Genomic DNA, 17,257 nt, shown 5'->3' on the forward strand with positions numbered 1-17,257 from the left:
GCACATCATACACTTTCTCTAATGTTTTCACTGTCTGAAGTTTCAATTAGATTTTTGCTAAGCAATAATCAGCTTTCTGAAAAAATAATGCAGCATTGTTGAAGCATGTGACAGAGGAGGCAGCAAGGTGTCCACATGCTCTGCCCTGGGGTGCCTCTGCACAGTTTCATCATCCTTTATGCGGTGTTAAAAGGCAAAAAGGTCAGACAAGTTTAAATTATTTGAACTAACTGCAATATTCCTCAAAAGAGGGAGCACCTGGAGAGTGGATATATGGATATATATGATGGATATACAGATAAATAGATGTCAGGGATATATGATGAAATGGAGGTGGTGCAGGACACAACCACAGCATGGGCTGCTGCCACATGAGCTGTTCAAAGATGAGTTGTTCAAAGATTCACTGTAAGTCACAGTGGATGGTGTGCTGTGGTGTGTGGCACCAAATTACCAAAGCCAATGCTGTTAAATGGCACAATCACAAATATCCACAAGACTTGACTGAACAGAACTGCTGATTTGATCACTTTCTGTGCAAGACTTTCTGTTTAATTCAACAGCCAGTTAAAAATGAATGTATTATCAGTGTGGAGACATCTCAAGATGTGCCTTGTCTCTTCTGGTTAGAGTTTCTCCTAAGTCCAGCTAGAATGTGCCTTGCTCCAAACAGAGAGTTGCTTCACAATTCAGGCAAGGAAAAAACCAAAACCAAACCCCCACTAAGATATGAAATCTTCATGTGAATAATATTTGAGGTCCACTAGTGAAATTTGTTTCCCAAAGCAGAAAGTCACCAGAACCTCTCTTTATTTCCTCTTTAGAAATAGCCTTAGAAATACAAATACTATGGTTATTTGGAGCATCAAACTACTAAGTAAAAGTGCCCATCACATGGGAGAAGAGAGATGAAGAACAGTTATCCTTGAGCTCTAGAAAGACTTGGAATCTTCCTTTTTGTCACCTGAGAAACATCCTTGACTTCTACTCCCCATGCAGAAGAGAATGAAATGCTATTAAAGCTACTATCTAGGTCAGGCTGCATTTCTTACTGAGACAATGGAAACTTTCAAAAAGGAATTCTGCACTTCAAGAAGCTTAATTAAAGTACAAAAATGCATTGTCATGGGTACTGAACTGCATATACACATCTGAAATCTCCAAATAATTAAAACATGTTCTTTTACAGTAACATTGTAGTCATCAAAAACGTGAATTGCTGCCCTCATTAGGTTCCAAATTACTACCACATAAAAATCAGCTCACTTTTAAGATGCAGTAAACCAAAGCAGAACTAGTAAAACTCAGAAAGGTACTTAGAAGAGTGATAAAGACACTGGACAAGCTTTGTATTCAGAATATTATAAATAAACCACAACTTTCCATTTTAGCAGAGGAAACAGAAGGAGGATTCAGAGCCAAGCCTGCAACCAGCAAGGGAAAAAGGGAACCAGGTGCACTCATTTTGTACCTGCCTCCAGGTAGTTTTATTTCTTAGTCCTTAATTGTTGAAATGAGACAGTGAAGACACAAAAAGAGTCCTTTTACTGTTATTTTCAGATACAGCACACAGCTATAGTTAGAAATGCTGCCACGGGATATTGGTTATGTCAAAAGCTGATACGAGTTGAGAATGTACAGCAACAAATTCCTGGGAAAAAACCAACCAAAGACTTGTAAATACAAGAGTATCAAAGATCACCAGGAAGCATCCTCAGACACTTTTCCTCTTCTTGAGTTCCTCTTTACCTGCCTCTAGCTGCTGCTGGAGAAAACAGATCAGATCAACACAGGTCCAAATCTTACTCAATGCAGTTGCATTCTTCTAATAAAGCACAGCTTACATTTCTTTAATATATCTATGCAACCCTTTTCTAAATTAAATCACAGAATAGTTGGTGCCTGAGTCATAGGTTCCTTTATCAGTTTCATTGATTACAAAACTGTCTGATCTCAGCAGTCACCACATAGCATCAATCAACAGCGTGGCACTGGACAAGTGATTTGTGATTTTGATTACTCCTCCTTTTATTTTAATACAATTAATTCTTTGCTCTTTCCTATCCTTTGGAGGATCAGATCCCAGTCAGAAGATGGGAACAGAAATTAATGCCTATGATCTTGTCCACACGTGGAACAAGCTTAAGAAGACCTTATGTGTCCTCTTCCTCTTGCTTCATCCAGCCTCTGGTGCTCAGCCAGAGGGGGAAGAGCTTGTTCCTGGGACATACCAATCTTCAGACTGAACATAGCCCAAGTAGAATTAGGAAATTCTCCTCCCACCTTGCTAAACTCAGCCTGCAACATTCCCTGCCCACCCAGCAGCTCAGGCTTTTCCCAGTGGTCACCAGCAGGACTTGCTGCCATCTCAACATCAGTGAGAATTTCTGTTCCAGAAATGCCTCTTCCAAAGGCTGGCATTATGTATTAAAAACATTCAGCCCTGGACAGGACTGCTGAAAGACAGAGAATGATCTTTATCTTCCGCAAGGTTTACATAAAGGAATTTAAACGGAAAAAAAAAAGCCAGTTTAAAAATTAATGACCTCTAATAACATCCCCACAAATAGGATGCTAAGCTAAGAACTGGATTATTGCAAAATGGGATGACTCAGGAGTTGACAGAGGGGTTCTACATACTTTTCTGAACTGTCTTGCTACTTGCAAAATCATAAAATGCAACTTAACATTTTTTCCTTATAGCAAAGGGAAAAAGATCGGCCTGAATGTTTGACAAGTAAAATCACTGATGTTACTTCAGTCTTCCTAATAATTTAACCTATCATCTTCATCTTTACTAAACTTTTTCCACCTATTTTCTGTATTAAGAAAGGAATCACCTTCAGAGAAATAATTATTCGATAATAATCTCCCATCCACTTTTCACAAGTTTATCAAAGTATCTTGTAATAAAACCAGCACTGAATGTTTTAGCCACAAACCCAAAGTGATATAATCAGCAAATCTGAACTGTGAAAGAAGTTATAGAGCTACATTAAGAAACAGATGGAGTGAGCCTAAAACAATCACAGATAAGCCAGCATAAAGGAACTTAACTTTAGATTAATCAAGGTTGAGATGCTCAGGGCAATCATGGGAATCCAGGCACATTAAAATTAACAGGAGACACATGTAAATCACAGGCTGCTTCTTATATCTCACCCCAGTTCTGTACAGAACAACACATGGAATTGTAGGTGTCCCTGTTAACCATATTCCCTTGCTTTACAAGTGATTTTGCACTATGGTCAAGGAAAATACCTGCCTCAAAAAATGGCTCTCCTAGGCTTGTTAACTTCAATGAGAGATGGGAAAAGCTTATGAGGATTTAAAACTCCCACATTAAATTGCAAAAAAATGTCAGAACAAGCCTCAAATGTATGCTCTCATAACACTTGAAACTAAGCATGATGAAAACAAACAAATAGCCAGCACATACTCAGTTACACAACCAACCACATTTCACACAGCCAAAAGCTGTCACTTGGCTTCAGTAGCACTTCTTCTAAATTCAGATTTTCTGCTGGGTATCAGCAACTTAAACACAGTTCCTTGGTGTAGGATTCCAAAGATACAAAGAGGAAACTCACAATTAAAAATTAATTCAGAACCTTAATATAGTGCAAAATCCAATGGCAATATTTAATGCTAAGCACACAAGTCCAGCAGTGTCTCATACCTTTTAATCTCAAAATCAGATAAGCAAGTATATCCAAAGCAGATTACTTATTCAACAATTTGAGAGCATAAAAGTGAAGCTGCACATTTATATCTTCACTTGGTGACTTTTTATTTTTTAATTTCCTCCTGGATGATCCACCAAAAGGAAAAATTCCCATTATTAGAATATATTTCCACACCTGAGAAACATGCCTTGCTTTCCAATACACCCAGTACCAAGACAAACTTGTGATCTGGGCTAAGCTGTAGAAGGGAACTGAAAATCCATATTTCAAAAGAAAACAATGGAAATGGTTATAACCAAGGAAATTATTGCAGGCAGAAAACAGTTTAATGCATGCATTGCATGTACTTTTTGTTAATTACTTTTTAAGTACTTACGCAGTAGTGGCTAAAGAGGAATTACATAAAAGGGAGATTACATAAAACCATTTCCAAGTGGGTGTTTCATGCTGAGCCACAGTCTGTAATAGCAGTGCTGATTAACCAGGACAGCCTTGGCTTCATTTCCAAGGCCTTTAATGGCCCACCAGAATCTCATGCATAGAATGGCTTGGGTTGGAAAGGAGCTTGAAGGGCATCTCACTCCAACCCCCCTGCCATGGGCAGGGACACCTGCCACCATCCCAGGTTGCTCCCAGCCTTGTCCAACCTGGCCTTGGACACTTCCAGGGATCCAGGGGCAGCACCCTGTGCCAGGGTCTTGCCACCCTCACTGGGAACAAGTTATTTCTTATATCTGATCTCAACGCACCATCTTTCAGTTTAAAACCATTCCCCTTTGTCCTGTCCCTCCATCCCCTGTCCCCAGTCCCTCCCCAGCTCTCTTGGAGCCCCTTTGGGCACTGGAATGTGCTCTAAGATCTTTCTGGAGTCTCCTCCTCTCCACTTTGAACGACCCCAGCTCTCCCAGTCTGTCTTCATAGCAGGGATGCTCCAGCACTCAGATCCTCCTTGTGGCCCTTCTCTGGACTTTCCTACCTTTTCTTTTGTCAAGCACCAACAGCACAGATTCCTGCCTAGATTCTCTTTGCTCTGCTTTGCTATGAGTTCCTGTTGCAGATGTCCTTCTTTGCATGGAACACATCACAAATGCATTTGCGTGAGACGTCAGCCCAAAGAGTTCTACCACACTTTGACAAACCAACACATAGTCAAGGAACTTGAACTGAAAAAGCATTTCCTGAATTTGTTATTTGATTTGATAAAGTCATCTCCCAATGAAGTGTGGACACACTACAAACCTCAAGCTGAGCACTCTTCAAAGCCAAGATACCCTGCAGCACTCTCGACAGCTCTCACCTCAGTGACACCTTCGAGTGTTTACACAGAGCAAACAAAAGGACTCTGCTTTACTTCTGCCTAATTAAAATGTTTTAAAAGAATTTAATTATAAAATGCCAAACTACACAAATGCAAAGATCTTTCCTACAGAGAATTAGTGATGAATTGAATGATTTTTTTTTTAATCAAACTGTTGGCAAGCGGTGTGGGTTTCCTGTTTGTAAACAACCATATGAATGCTAAACATATTTATTCACAACTTGACACGAAATACAGCTCTGTAATTAATCATTTCCCTATCTAAGTCAGAAAAAATAAACCCCCAAACTTGTACCCCCTCTTATTATGAAATAGTCAGCTACACATAAATGAATAATTATCTGAATTATCAACTATCTACAGATGTGCAGCTCTTTTCAGCCCAGACAATGGCATTCCCCTGATGCAGACTGCTAATCCCATACACATTCTCTCATTCTTTGTTTAAAGTGAGAAAATCTCCTTACTTATTAAATACACTCAATCATGGGCTATTAAAGCTATTGTTTCAGGTTATCTATTAATTGCAGGCTCTCCTGTCTATATTCACTGCAAAGATGCCACCCCTCTTATAAATTGAAAAATGCCTGCCTGAGTAGGTAAAATGTTAAAGGCCATGGGTTAAGACTAATTCTGAAAAATAAGGTAACTCTTAAGCTGTGAAAAGTTGTCACTGGAATTAACTGCTTGAAATCCTGTCTTATTTTGGGAGGCTGAGTTTCAGATATAAAAAAAACAGTAGAACTTATTTAATTTCAGGCTTAAATAATTTGCAAGAATATTTTGTTTTCTATAGCAACAAGATGTTTAGAACTGAAAGGCTGTATGATTGCACTCCCTGTAAGACCTGACTCTAATCTTCTCAAATGCCAACAATTAGCAGTCAATATGAAGACAGAGGAAACCATATTGCTCATGGGAAAAGACTAAATTCTTTGTGGGACTATTATATTAATCCAAAATAGATCAGAAATGTAATCTGCTGCTTGAATAAGATTCTGAATGTAATGGCAGCTTTTGCATGCTTTTCTTCTCCACTTAATAGGAAAAATAAATGCACAAGATCTTTACAAGCTCAGTACATTCAAACAGAATAAAAGTAATATGCAGTCATAGTGACCAAGTGACATCTCTGACAGACAAAAAACTGCAGGTAAAATAAAAACCAAAAAGCTCCAACACACACAATGCAGGACATGGAAGATGTGCCAAGACCTAGACCAGAACAGCACGATGCCACCTACTCCTAAAAGATCTTTTTCATCATAGTGAACCTGGAACTAACAAAACACCACATTTCTTACAGACTTAAAGTGAGATTGCTCCAGAAATTTAATACAGTAACTTAAAATCAATGATTTTGTTTAGATACCTGTAACTCATGTACAATATTGCCTTGGTGTGATGGGAAGAGAAGTGGGAAAGGTGGAGAAACAATTTAGCTTTATAATCCATGAAGTCAACAAGAATGCTTCTTGAATAACAACAGATAATAAAACATTCATTATCAAAGTTTCACTTTGTTGTTTGTCTTCAGTGTCTGCAGCTGACAGATACACTCATTTATAATCCTCTGCCAGTTGCAAACTGGCAAACGCTTTTCAATTAGTCCCTTGACTTGAGCCTACAAATTTAATTGTTTCCACAAACAACTGGGCAATGTTTCAAGACTTTGCTTCAAGACACCCAAAAAGTCCTATATCACACCTAACAGAAAAACCAGCAGCCTGTTCCTTGGCATTTCCTGGAATGCTGGTTCTGTTCAGAATTAAACACAGCCTGGATGAAAAATTTAAGAAGTATCGAAAGTAATGTATCAAGAAAATCTCTTTGCCCTAAAACTTCTGACTAGTTCCAATTTTGATCCAAATTAGAAGCATCTCTGAACCTCCAAAGACCTTCATGAAGTAGTCAAAAAAAAATTTGTGTGTGTTTAAATCTGCTCTACTGTATATAATTCACTAGAAACACTTTAAACAGAGTGAAAGCTGCTGTTCATATCAACGAAGAAAAATGCTTTCCTCAGTTTTGTTACAAAAGTAAGAGTGAAACACTACTGAAACTGCATAAAGAAAAATTTATACTTAAACAGAAAAAAAGTATCAACAAATTAAAGCCAAGGTAAATGGTACAGTGATTGCTGCATTGCTCCTTTCATTTGGGACCATTCTGATAATATGGGATTAAATAGATTGTTCACAAAATCTTCTATGAGCACATGATCAAAGCTACCTCAGAAACACAATGATTACCAGCCACAACTCCAGGCAACACATGGCTGCAGACAAAATTGATGTAAATCAGAAATGAGAAGCATGGGAAAAATGTAATGGGTCCTTGCTGAAACAGTCAGTACATCTCTCATAAATACTCACATACTTTATAGTCAATATTTCTTTTTTTCAACCAGACTACAAACCCCAAATATTTGATTAACAATATATCAAGAGGCCTTGGAATTCAGAATTAAAGAATTAACTGTGTCAGCAAATTTTGGCCCCTCATGCATTATGACTGAAATGCACAAGCATTTGTAAAGGTCCCTTTGCAAGAGGTTGCCAAAGGAGTAACTCAGTGTGCAAGAAAGAGCTTTGCCAGAGATTAAGAACAAGACAGGCTGGATTTGGAAAGCAAAGTGAAAAATGGAAAGGGTCAGTTTTCATTTTGGCAGATATGTACCAGTGAATGTCTAAATTGCCAAGGCAAGCCCAAGGACATGACAGTGGACTGTCACCAGGATGTTTGGATTCTTGGTCTAAATACTTACACCTCAAACTGGCCATTGTTTTTTGTACTAACTCACAAAGAGCCCTGATGCAATGTCATGACCTCAGTTATTTTCTGGCCTGGACTTCAAGTTTCCATAAAATCTCCCTTCCTGCAAAACAACTATGGTTCAGTTAATCACCATCATAGCCAGCCTCTATTATTACCTGCTAAGCTTTGATTACCAGGACTTCAGCAAATCCAATATCCCTGATTTTCTCTTATGGCTGCAGCTGTGAAAATGACTTCACAGAAGTCTGAACTGGAACTGGCAGAAAATGCCAAAGTGGTTCTACACTGAGAGCTTGCTGCTCCCCCTCTGGTATAAAATTCACACACAAGTTACAAAGCTACTTCTGAAATAATTGTCCACTCTTCAGGCTTTGAAATCAAAACCCAGCAAGTCCTTCTTGTGTCTGCCCAAAGCCTTCCACCCCACCCAACAGTGAGGAATTACAACCCTACTTCATACCCCACATTTTTTATTTGACAAATGAACTTCACATGTAATGGCAGAGCTGTGAATGCTCACAGTTAATAATGCTTCATGTGAGGAACCAACTGGAATTCTTCAAACATTTTACAGCCAAACAAACAAGATTTACTTATTGTTAAATCCTCAGTCAGGATCTACATTTAGCTAAAGCTATTGGTAGGCAGGAAAACTATTTTAAAGCACAGAGTAATGCAATAGTTTAGCCTGCAGAATGTGGATGTCACCAGGAGGTTTGGGTTTTACTTCACTCACTGAAGTTGAGTTATTTTCAGGCCTTCCCATCTATGGCAAGCATTTGTAAGCATTCTTCTAAAATCTTGTTGGTCCATTCAAAAAAAAAGTCAAAAAAAAAATGCACAGACACTGTTCAACACTGCATACACCTCCAAATGGTAAAGACTTAAATGTGTACAAACCCTCAAAGAAACAAAAGCCATTGTATTGATTTCTGGATAGCTATTTTGGTTTCCCAATTATGAAAAAACTACAGGTAGCAGTTTTCAGTATAATGTGATGCTGCAGTTGTCGCCTGTTTCTCATTAATTTTTCATTCCTACAAGAAAAAGTCTTTCCTGGGAGCACTAAGTGTCAGTGCAAGTCTGTTTCATTCACTTTTCAACACCAGACACGTATTTATTCCTAAGTTTTCAATTCCATTGCATAGCTTGCTATGCAACTTGCACACATCAACCCCAGCAGCAGACAGCTTTTCACCAAAAACTTGTAACTTGACATATACCTTGTCTTGCCTTAGGCTTAAATTGATTAATTCATCTTTCACTTGAGGTAAAGTCCCCCATTTAAAATGTTTTAGTAGGAAAAGGCAGATTTTACAAACTGAACCAGAAAAAGGACTTTCAGCATCTTTGTCACACTTTCAGATTCGATGCTGTGCACAGCTGTTAAGGAAGTCTTTGCCTTAATTTTGCTGTTGCTATCTACAAGAAGTTTCTGCTTTCCAGATACTCCTCGTTGTGCAAAATATGAGGGCTACAAAGCAATGGTTGTCTCACTCTTTTCTCCTCTTAGAATTCAATTTAAGTCTCACATTCTCAGATTTTTGGAAAGAAAATGGAGTCAGAGGAGCTACTCAGAATATCAAAAACTCACTTAAGAAACTCATTCTATTACACCACCAAGTGGAACACCACAGAATAACTTGTGACAGGAGACAGCTAATACTTCAGAAGGTAACAACATACTACAGTAGGTTAACTATGGAAAAGCTTCCAGGAATATAAGTGGTATCTGTCTTAACTAATGATGAAGATTGAGAATTTCTTCTAAAAAAGACATATGTTAATTCAAACACAGAGTTCTGACCTCAAGGCAGGGATTTTTGGTCAAATGTTTGTGGGAAGTCAGACTAGATGATCTTAAAGGTCTTTTCTAATCTTCCAAACTGTCTCAAGGAGCACATAACAGATTTGGGGTTGTATAACCTCCATGTACAACATTTTTGACATATTACTGACATGAATTTGTTATAACTTTAGAGTAACAGGGCAGTTATCATCAGAATATCCATCAGCTGTTGCCTTGACAGCTCATTTTGATGGTAGGACACAAGATAAGAGCAGGGAAAAAAAATTAAGAATATATGGATGTCGCTGTAGGACACGAAAGAACGCACACACGCACCGTTCTCCAGGTGAGAAGGAAAAAAGGGCGTTTATTCTCTGACTCCATAATTTATAGTTTTACAAAGGTAACAGTGGATTGGAGGATGACAGTGCCACCTCTCCACAGACACTGGTTTAACCAACAGTCCGTCAACCGTGTCCGTTTTTCACAAGAATGTAAATTATGAGTTGTTTACAGGAAAGTGTGTGGGAAAGTTCTTTACAAGAATGTCAATATCAGAAGGCTTTTCTAGAAATCTCAAAAACCCAGGGTGACATCTCACCCTTTTTTGTTTAAAAGAAAAAAAGAAAAGAAAAATGAACAATGCTCAGTGTTCGCTTGCGGAGGAATCATCGGAGTGACCGCTCTCATCATCTGCATCAGAGTCATCACTCAATGATTCACCCGCTTGCTGCCTTTCAGGTTGGTCACGGTTTCCATCTTGTTCATTGGCTGGATTCTGTCTCTGCGGTCGTAGGTCAGGGCGAACACATTTTGAAGGTACCCAGCGTACCCCAGTATCTGTGGATACACAAGCATACCCGCGCCCCGAAGCGATCAGGTCATAGGGACCTTCCCACTGTTTGGTGACTAAATTCCGCACCCGAACCTTCGCCCGAGGCTGATGTGCCTCGTCCGCAGCCTGCAACGAGAGATGGTGATTCAAAATGACAGGATTATTTGAGTTCTGCGGCACTGTGAGATGATTGATTGTGCACAAAGCTTTTGCCAACCGACTGTGCGGGGTTTCACCCTGCATTCCCCGTTTTTGTTTTTGTAGAACCTGCTTCAGAGTACCATGAGCGCGTTCTACAATAGCTTGACCAGTTGGAGAATGTGGGATACCAAACCTATGCGAGACCCCCCACAACTGCAGGAACTGCCGCACCTTTTGTGATGCATAAGCAGGACCATTGTCGGTTTTCACAGCAGAAGGTATGCCCAGAACAGCAAAGGCCTGCCTCCAGTGGGCAAGGACATCACGGGCCTTCTCCCCAGTGTGAGCTGAAGCCCACATCGCAGAGGAGAACGTGTCCACCGTGACATGCACATACTTGAGCCGGCCAAACTCGGCAATCTGGGTGACATCAGTCTGCCACAGCTCCAAGGCCCTAAGGCCTCTGGGGTTTACCCCTGCTGGCAAAGGCGGAGCAAGTGCATGGCAGTCATCACATGACTCAACAATGTCACGAGCCTCCGTCGGCGTCAGGTGAAACTGCTTCTGCAGAGTATGTGCGTTTTGGTGGAAAAACCCATGCGATGCCTTGGCCTGCGCGAGTGTGTCAGGCTGAGGCGCTACCCACGCCGGGTTAGCCAACTTGTCAGCCCTCGTGTTACCTTCCACTATAAAGCCTGGCAAATTGGTGTGACTCCTCACATGCAGAACATAGAATGGATGAACCCGAGCCTGAATGGCACACCACAGGGTCTTCAGTAAATGAAACAAGGCAGGATTACTGACCTCCTTCAAAACCGAATGACCCAGCCGTTGTGCAATATCTGCCACATAGGCGGAATCCGTGACCAAGTTGAAAGGTTCCTGGGAAAATTTCTCAAATGCCATGACAGCAGCCCTCAGTTCAACCAATTGGGCTGACCCTTCCTCATGGCCTACCAACACCTGCCACTCAGATCCGTCCCTCCAGGTAACGATGGCCTTTCCTGTCCTTCCTGAACCGTCAGTGAAGACGGTGGGTCCTTGCACGGGGTCCTGGCTATGTTTAGGCCGCAAAGAGATCTGTGTGCATTTTGCCATATGCAGTAGCCTATGGCTGGGCAGATGATAAGAAATCTGCCCTGAAAAATTTTCCAGAGCACTCTGCAGGGACACACTGTTTGCAAAGCTCCAGTCAAAATCCTCCCGTGACACCGGGAGTATGATCTTTGCAGGATCCGCACCCATCAATTGCAAACACCGTTGCCGGCATTTGAGTATCAAATGAGCAATCAGCTCAAACAATGCAGTTGCCGTCTTCCGCGGCTGATGGGGCAGGAAAACCCATTCCAGAACGTGCAAGGGATCAGACCATTCGTCACTCCATTGGCCAATAATGCCTGTGGGGTACGAATCTGGAGTGGTGACAAACACAGTGATATCAACGGAGGGATCAATGCGATAGACCTGGCAAGCCGAAACAGCCTGCTGAACCACCTCCAACGCCTTATGCGCCTCAGGGGTCAATGTGCGAGATGACTTTAGATCAGAGTCTCCCTTCAACAAATCGTACAGAGGAGACAGCTGTGCATCGGTCAGTCCCAAGTACGGTCGCAACCAAGTGATGACGCCTACTAGTTTCTGAGCATCATTCAGCGTCTTCACGGAATGCACAAATTGTACCTCCTGGTGACAGATCGTTCGTTCCAGAATCTTGACCCCCAGGTACTTCCAAGGTGGTTGTTGTTGAACCTTCTCTGGAGCTACCTGCAGTCCATGAGCATGCAAGGCATCGAGCAGCCGAGGCTGAATCCTCAGCAGCTCACCCTGGGTGGACGCGGCCACCAAAATGTCGTCCATATAATGATACAGACGTGCATCAGGGAACTGCTTGCGAACTCCAGACAAGGCACGAGCCACATACCACTGGCATATGGCCGGGCTGTTCCGCATGCCCTGAGGCAATGTCGTCCATTGATATCTCTGTGCGGGCTCAGCCTCATTAATTGCTGGCACCGAAAAAGCAAATTTCGGCCTGTCATTAGGATGCAAAGGAATTGAAAAGAAACAGTCCTTTAGGTCGACAATAAGGACCGGCCAGTCTGCGGGAAGCATGGTAGGTGACGGCATGCCTGTTTGCAACGTCCCCATGCTTTCCATCACGGCATTGACCTTTCGGAGATCTTGTAACAACCTCCATTTACCAGATTTCTTTTTTATACAAAAGACAGGAGTGTTCCAGGGACTGGTGGAAGGCTCCAGATGACCCTGGTCCAACTGCTCCTGCACCAGATTCCGAAGGGCGTCCAGTTTATCTCGAGGAAGGGGCCACTGCTTTTCCCAAATAGGTTTGTCCACCAGCCACCGTATAGGAGGCGTGGGACACCCTGCGCCCTTCACTGCAGTGGCCCCCATCAAAAATCCGTCCCGATGCGCACCCCCCAGACAGACAGAACATCCCTCCCCCAAAGGTTGGCAGGAGTAGAAGTAACATGAGGCCTAACCCAGGCCGTCTGTCCCTCCGGGTTCACGACAAGTACCGGCCGCTGGCTCACATAACATTGCGCCGTCCCTCCCAGGCCCGCGACAGATGTCCCCACCGGGTCCAAAGGCCACTCCGGGGGCCATGCAGCAAGGGAGAGAACCGTGACATCAGCACCGCTGTCAAGAAGCCCGCGGAGGTGGATTTCCGACGGTGTTGCGCCAGGAACAGACAGGGTACACAGCATCTCAGGACGGTCCTTGGTCAGAACAGCAGTCCAGTGAACTTGAGGCGGCCCAGTGGATCCAAAGCCACCAGCTCCACGTGACTGGTCAGCCGTCCTGCGAACAGAGGACTTAAAAGGTACAAGTTGAGCAATCCGTGTCCCCTTCGGGATCGTGACAGGGGGGGTGGGTGTGGAAACCATGGCACAAATCTGCCCTGTAAAATCCGCATCAATGAGCCCCAGGTGAACAATGATGCCCTGAAGGGTGGCACTAGACCTCCCCATAAGGAGAGCACTCATGCCCCCACCCAAAGGACCAAAGGCATCCAGGGGAACCTTGTGTATCTCAGAAGACTCTAAGACAACTGTTGCTGCGGTGCAGACATCCACGCCTGCGGATCCGCGGGTGCTGGCTGCAAGCCGGCAAAGGAGACCTCCATCGGCTCGAGGGTCTGGGGAGGAACTTGTGTCTGAGCGCGCCCCCCCTTCTGCGCGCTTTGCTGGGGGTTTAACGAGCCCGGTAAAGCCTGGCCGTTAACATGAACCGTCGCCTTACACACGTTGGACATGTGATTCGGCCTACCACACCGACCGCACAAGAACATGGGGAATTTGGCCTTCTGCGCTTTCTTCCCCTTCTTCTTCCCAGCCTGCGCAGTCCCCTGCTGTGGCTGCCTGCCTTGTGGCGATGCCCAAACCGGCTGCGCAGCAGCAGCCACGGCAGCCAGCTTCCGACTCGGAGGAACGACTCTAGCACAGGCCTCCGCCATCTCCCAAACGGTAGGATCACCAGGCATGGCTGCTATGACCTTCTTACAAGCCTCATTGCAATTGTACCTTACAAGGTTTGCAATCGTAGCAGTCCTTACCACAGGATCAGGCAACTGCCTCTCTATGGATGCAGTCAGCCTTGCCGCAAACGTCATGAAAGGCTCATCGTCCCCCTGGACAATGGTCGAAAACGGCTGCCTTGGAGCAGCCATTTCCATAGTTTGAACAATTGCCGCCATGCCCAGTGTGCGGCACTGATCCAGCACAAGGGGATCATATCCAACTTGCCCTTGAACATTGTCATACCGTCCTGTTCCCATCAGCATGTCAGCTTCAACTCTGTGCCTGGGGTCCTGTGGGCTCAGCGTTGCGTTCTGTGCCACTGCTTGAGCCGCCAACCGGCCCCACTTGGTCTCGAAAACACCAAACTGCACAGGGTCAAAGAGAGAATGTGCCACACAACGAAGATCATGAGGTGTCAACACATCTGAAACAATCCTGCGAAGAGTCTGCATAACTTCTGCAGATCCCAAGCCATGCTTAGCAACTGCCTCCCGGAGCTCCTTTTCCAGCTTATATGAAATGGGCTCATAGGTGTTCTGAGCAACACCCCTGAGCACAGGGAAAACCTGGGGAGCCCCTGGCAAAGCCATTGCACCTGTTGTGTCCCGGTCAGGGACAAGAGAGGACGAGCGGCCGAAAGCCAAGTCAACGTCTCTCATCCCCGCACCCCCTGCAGCACCGGCAGAGCCAAAAGGGTCCACTGGGTGACCCTGCCAATGCCGTGCAGAGGCAGGTTCGGTCATCTCATCGGCTTTTGTTTTTGTATCACGCCAAAAACGCTCGGGGTGCCTTGGACGAACTGTCACCTGACATTCAGGAAGGGTCCAAAGGTTCGACGAGGAAACACCCCGGCTCCTGGCCCCCACCGGTCTCCCACCAGCCGTGTCAGCAGTTGCACCAAAGGTAAACACCCCAGCGCCCTGCTGTGCCGCAGCCCCACTAGGAGTCGCTGCGCTGCACACGGGGGCCGGCACAGCCCTCACCTCTGTCTCTGACCAGGATGCACCCCGCGCGGGGCCCCCCTCCCCTGGCACGGGAGGGGGGCAGGGCGCCGAGAATGATGCAACCTGTGAGACATTTCCCTCGGGGGGTGGCACAAGGGAACCAGGCAGGCCGCCTATGAGCGTCCATTTCGGTCCACCGGAGTCCACAGTGGGTAATGCCCCCACCGTGCGGAGTGGGACGGGCCGCCCGCTCCCCGGAGCGGGGCCGGGCACAGCCCCGATCGGCGTCCCGCCCCCTGTTGGGAGAGGGGCGGGCCGCCCGCCCCCTGCTGGGAGAGGGGCCGAGCCGGGCGGAGCGGCGACTGACACTCCGCCCCCCGCCGGGAGAGGGGGAGCCTGCCCGCCCACCGGGGCCGAGCCGGGCGGAGCGCCGACTGACACCCCGCCCCCGGCCGGGAGGGAGGGGAACAGCCCGCCCATCTGGGCCGGGCCCGGCGAGGCGCCTTCCGGCACTCCGCCCCCGTCCATCTCCACCGACTGCGCATGCCCAGCCGGCTCAGAGACGGGGGGAACCTCCCCCTGCTCCGAAGGGTCCGATCCGGGGGCGGGAGAGCCCGTCCCCATCACACTCGGGGAAAACCTCACAGAGACACCGCAGTTAGGGCATAGAGCCGTCACCGTTCCCGATCCAGGCGGGGGTGAGTCTTGGCTCTCGAGAGCCGGGAAGGCATAGAGAGAGGGCGTCCCGCCCCCCTCCCCGCCGCCCGCGCAGGGCGGGGTGGGGCGAGGACAGACCGCCAACTCCCCAGAAGCCCCCAAACCCGAGACCAGCTGGCCAGGAGCCCAGTCCACCCCGGGGGAGCAACCACCACCCCCGAGGACACCGTCCCGCGGCAGGGAGGGGGGGGGGGGCCACCTCAGGCAAAAACTCAAACTCCTCGTCATCCACGTCTGAGACAGAGGGGGACCCCTGCAGTCTACAAGGACTACAAGAACCAGAACCGAGCCAAACAGTTTGGCATATTTTCCACTGTATTAAAAGCGGCGCCACATCGGTGGTACAATCATCGAGGAGAGCCTCCATAAGGCGATCCCCCAGGAAAGACCACTCCTGCCTGGAAAACGCCTTCGTAGGGACCGAAAAAAACCCTTGTTCCCGGGCCCATAAAAACAACCTCACAAGACTATCCCAGGAAACAGAAATCTGTTTCCATTCCAGGAGAGACTTCCATAGATCTAAAACGAGGAAGTCTTCCTTAGAAGGCACAGAGGTCGCCATCACCCCAAAAAACAGTAAGCTAACACCGAAAGGGAAGACACAACCTCACCACAGTATCTTATCCCAGCCCGGGCTGCAGTACACTCGGCGGTCACCAGATGTCGCTGTAGGACACGAAAGAACGCACACACGCACCGTTCTCCAGGTGAGAAGGAAAAAAGGGCGTTTATTCTCTGACTCCATAATTTATAGTTTTACAAAGGTAACAGTGGATTGGAGGATGACAGTGCCACCTCTCCACAGACACTGGTTTAACCAACAGTCCGTCAACCGTGTCCGTTTTTCACAAGAATGTAAATTATGAGTTGTTTACAGGAAAGTGTGTGGGAAAGTTCTTTACAAGAATGTCAATATCAGAAGGCTTTTCTAGAAATCTCAAAAACCCAGGGTGACATCTGGAAAGTAATGCTGAATGAGCAAAGAGAGGAAGAATTCCCTGCCCCAAATGTTTTGCTCATGAGTTTGCTCAGTTTTGTAACCCTAACAAAGATACAGGTGAGCTGATTTTCATCTGACATTTCCCCTTGAATAGCACAAACACTCCTCATGTGCAGAATTTGGGACAAGGAGCACATAAGAGTACATTTGGGAGGTTGATGGAAAGAATCACTTCCAGGTTAGACTGCAAATGTGCATCCACTCTTCCAGGTGTCACTGTTCTCTGCCCTGCCACTGAAGGCAAGGAATTGTGAACAGCAGCAGGACTGCCAGCTTGATTTTCACTTGTATTTGAGGCACACAGGCCACTTTGAGCCCTTTTCATCCTCACAGCAAAGCTGACTTGCAGCAAATAAAATGCTATACCAAGTTATTCTGTGAAGAACTGCTGAGGATAACACTGCTGAGCACTTAAATCAAGGAAAGGTACATCCTTTGGCAGGGAAACACAGGCATGTACCTGGCATGTGCCTGAACAGGGGAAGGGGCTGCAGAACAAAGGGTTTCAAT

The 17,257-nt window shown here is 45.5% G+C and overlaps 1 protein-coding gene across 4 annotated transcripts in view; it reads right to left on the bottom strand.

Moving 5' to 3' along the window:
- Positions 1-17,257, bottom strand: part of SUCLG2 (succinate-CoA ligase GDP-forming subunit beta) — a 110,859-nt gene that overhangs the window by 14,493 nt on the left and 79,109 nt on the right. The window contains exon 10 of one of the 4 annotated variants that reach the window (XM_084214604.1): positions 10,034-10,532. The exons of 2 other annotated variants lie outside the window; for them this stretch is intronic. In XM_084214604.1, the coding sequence (XP_084070730.1) occupies positions 10,218-10,532 (315 nt within the window). In that variant the 3' untranslated portion in view covers positions 10,034-10,217. Of the gene's footprint in view, positions 1-10,033; positions 10,533-13,245; positions 13,368-17,257 lie in introns of those variants that run through there. One more of the 4 variants, XM_084214608.1, reaches the window with a different exon arrangement.

Source organism: Fringilla coelebs (assembly GCF_963513975.1).
Source record: "Fringilla coelebs genome assembly, chromosome: 13".
Classification (NCBI taxonomy): Eukaryota; Metazoa; Chordata; class Aves; order Passeriformes; family Fringillidae; genus Fringilla; species Fringilla coelebs.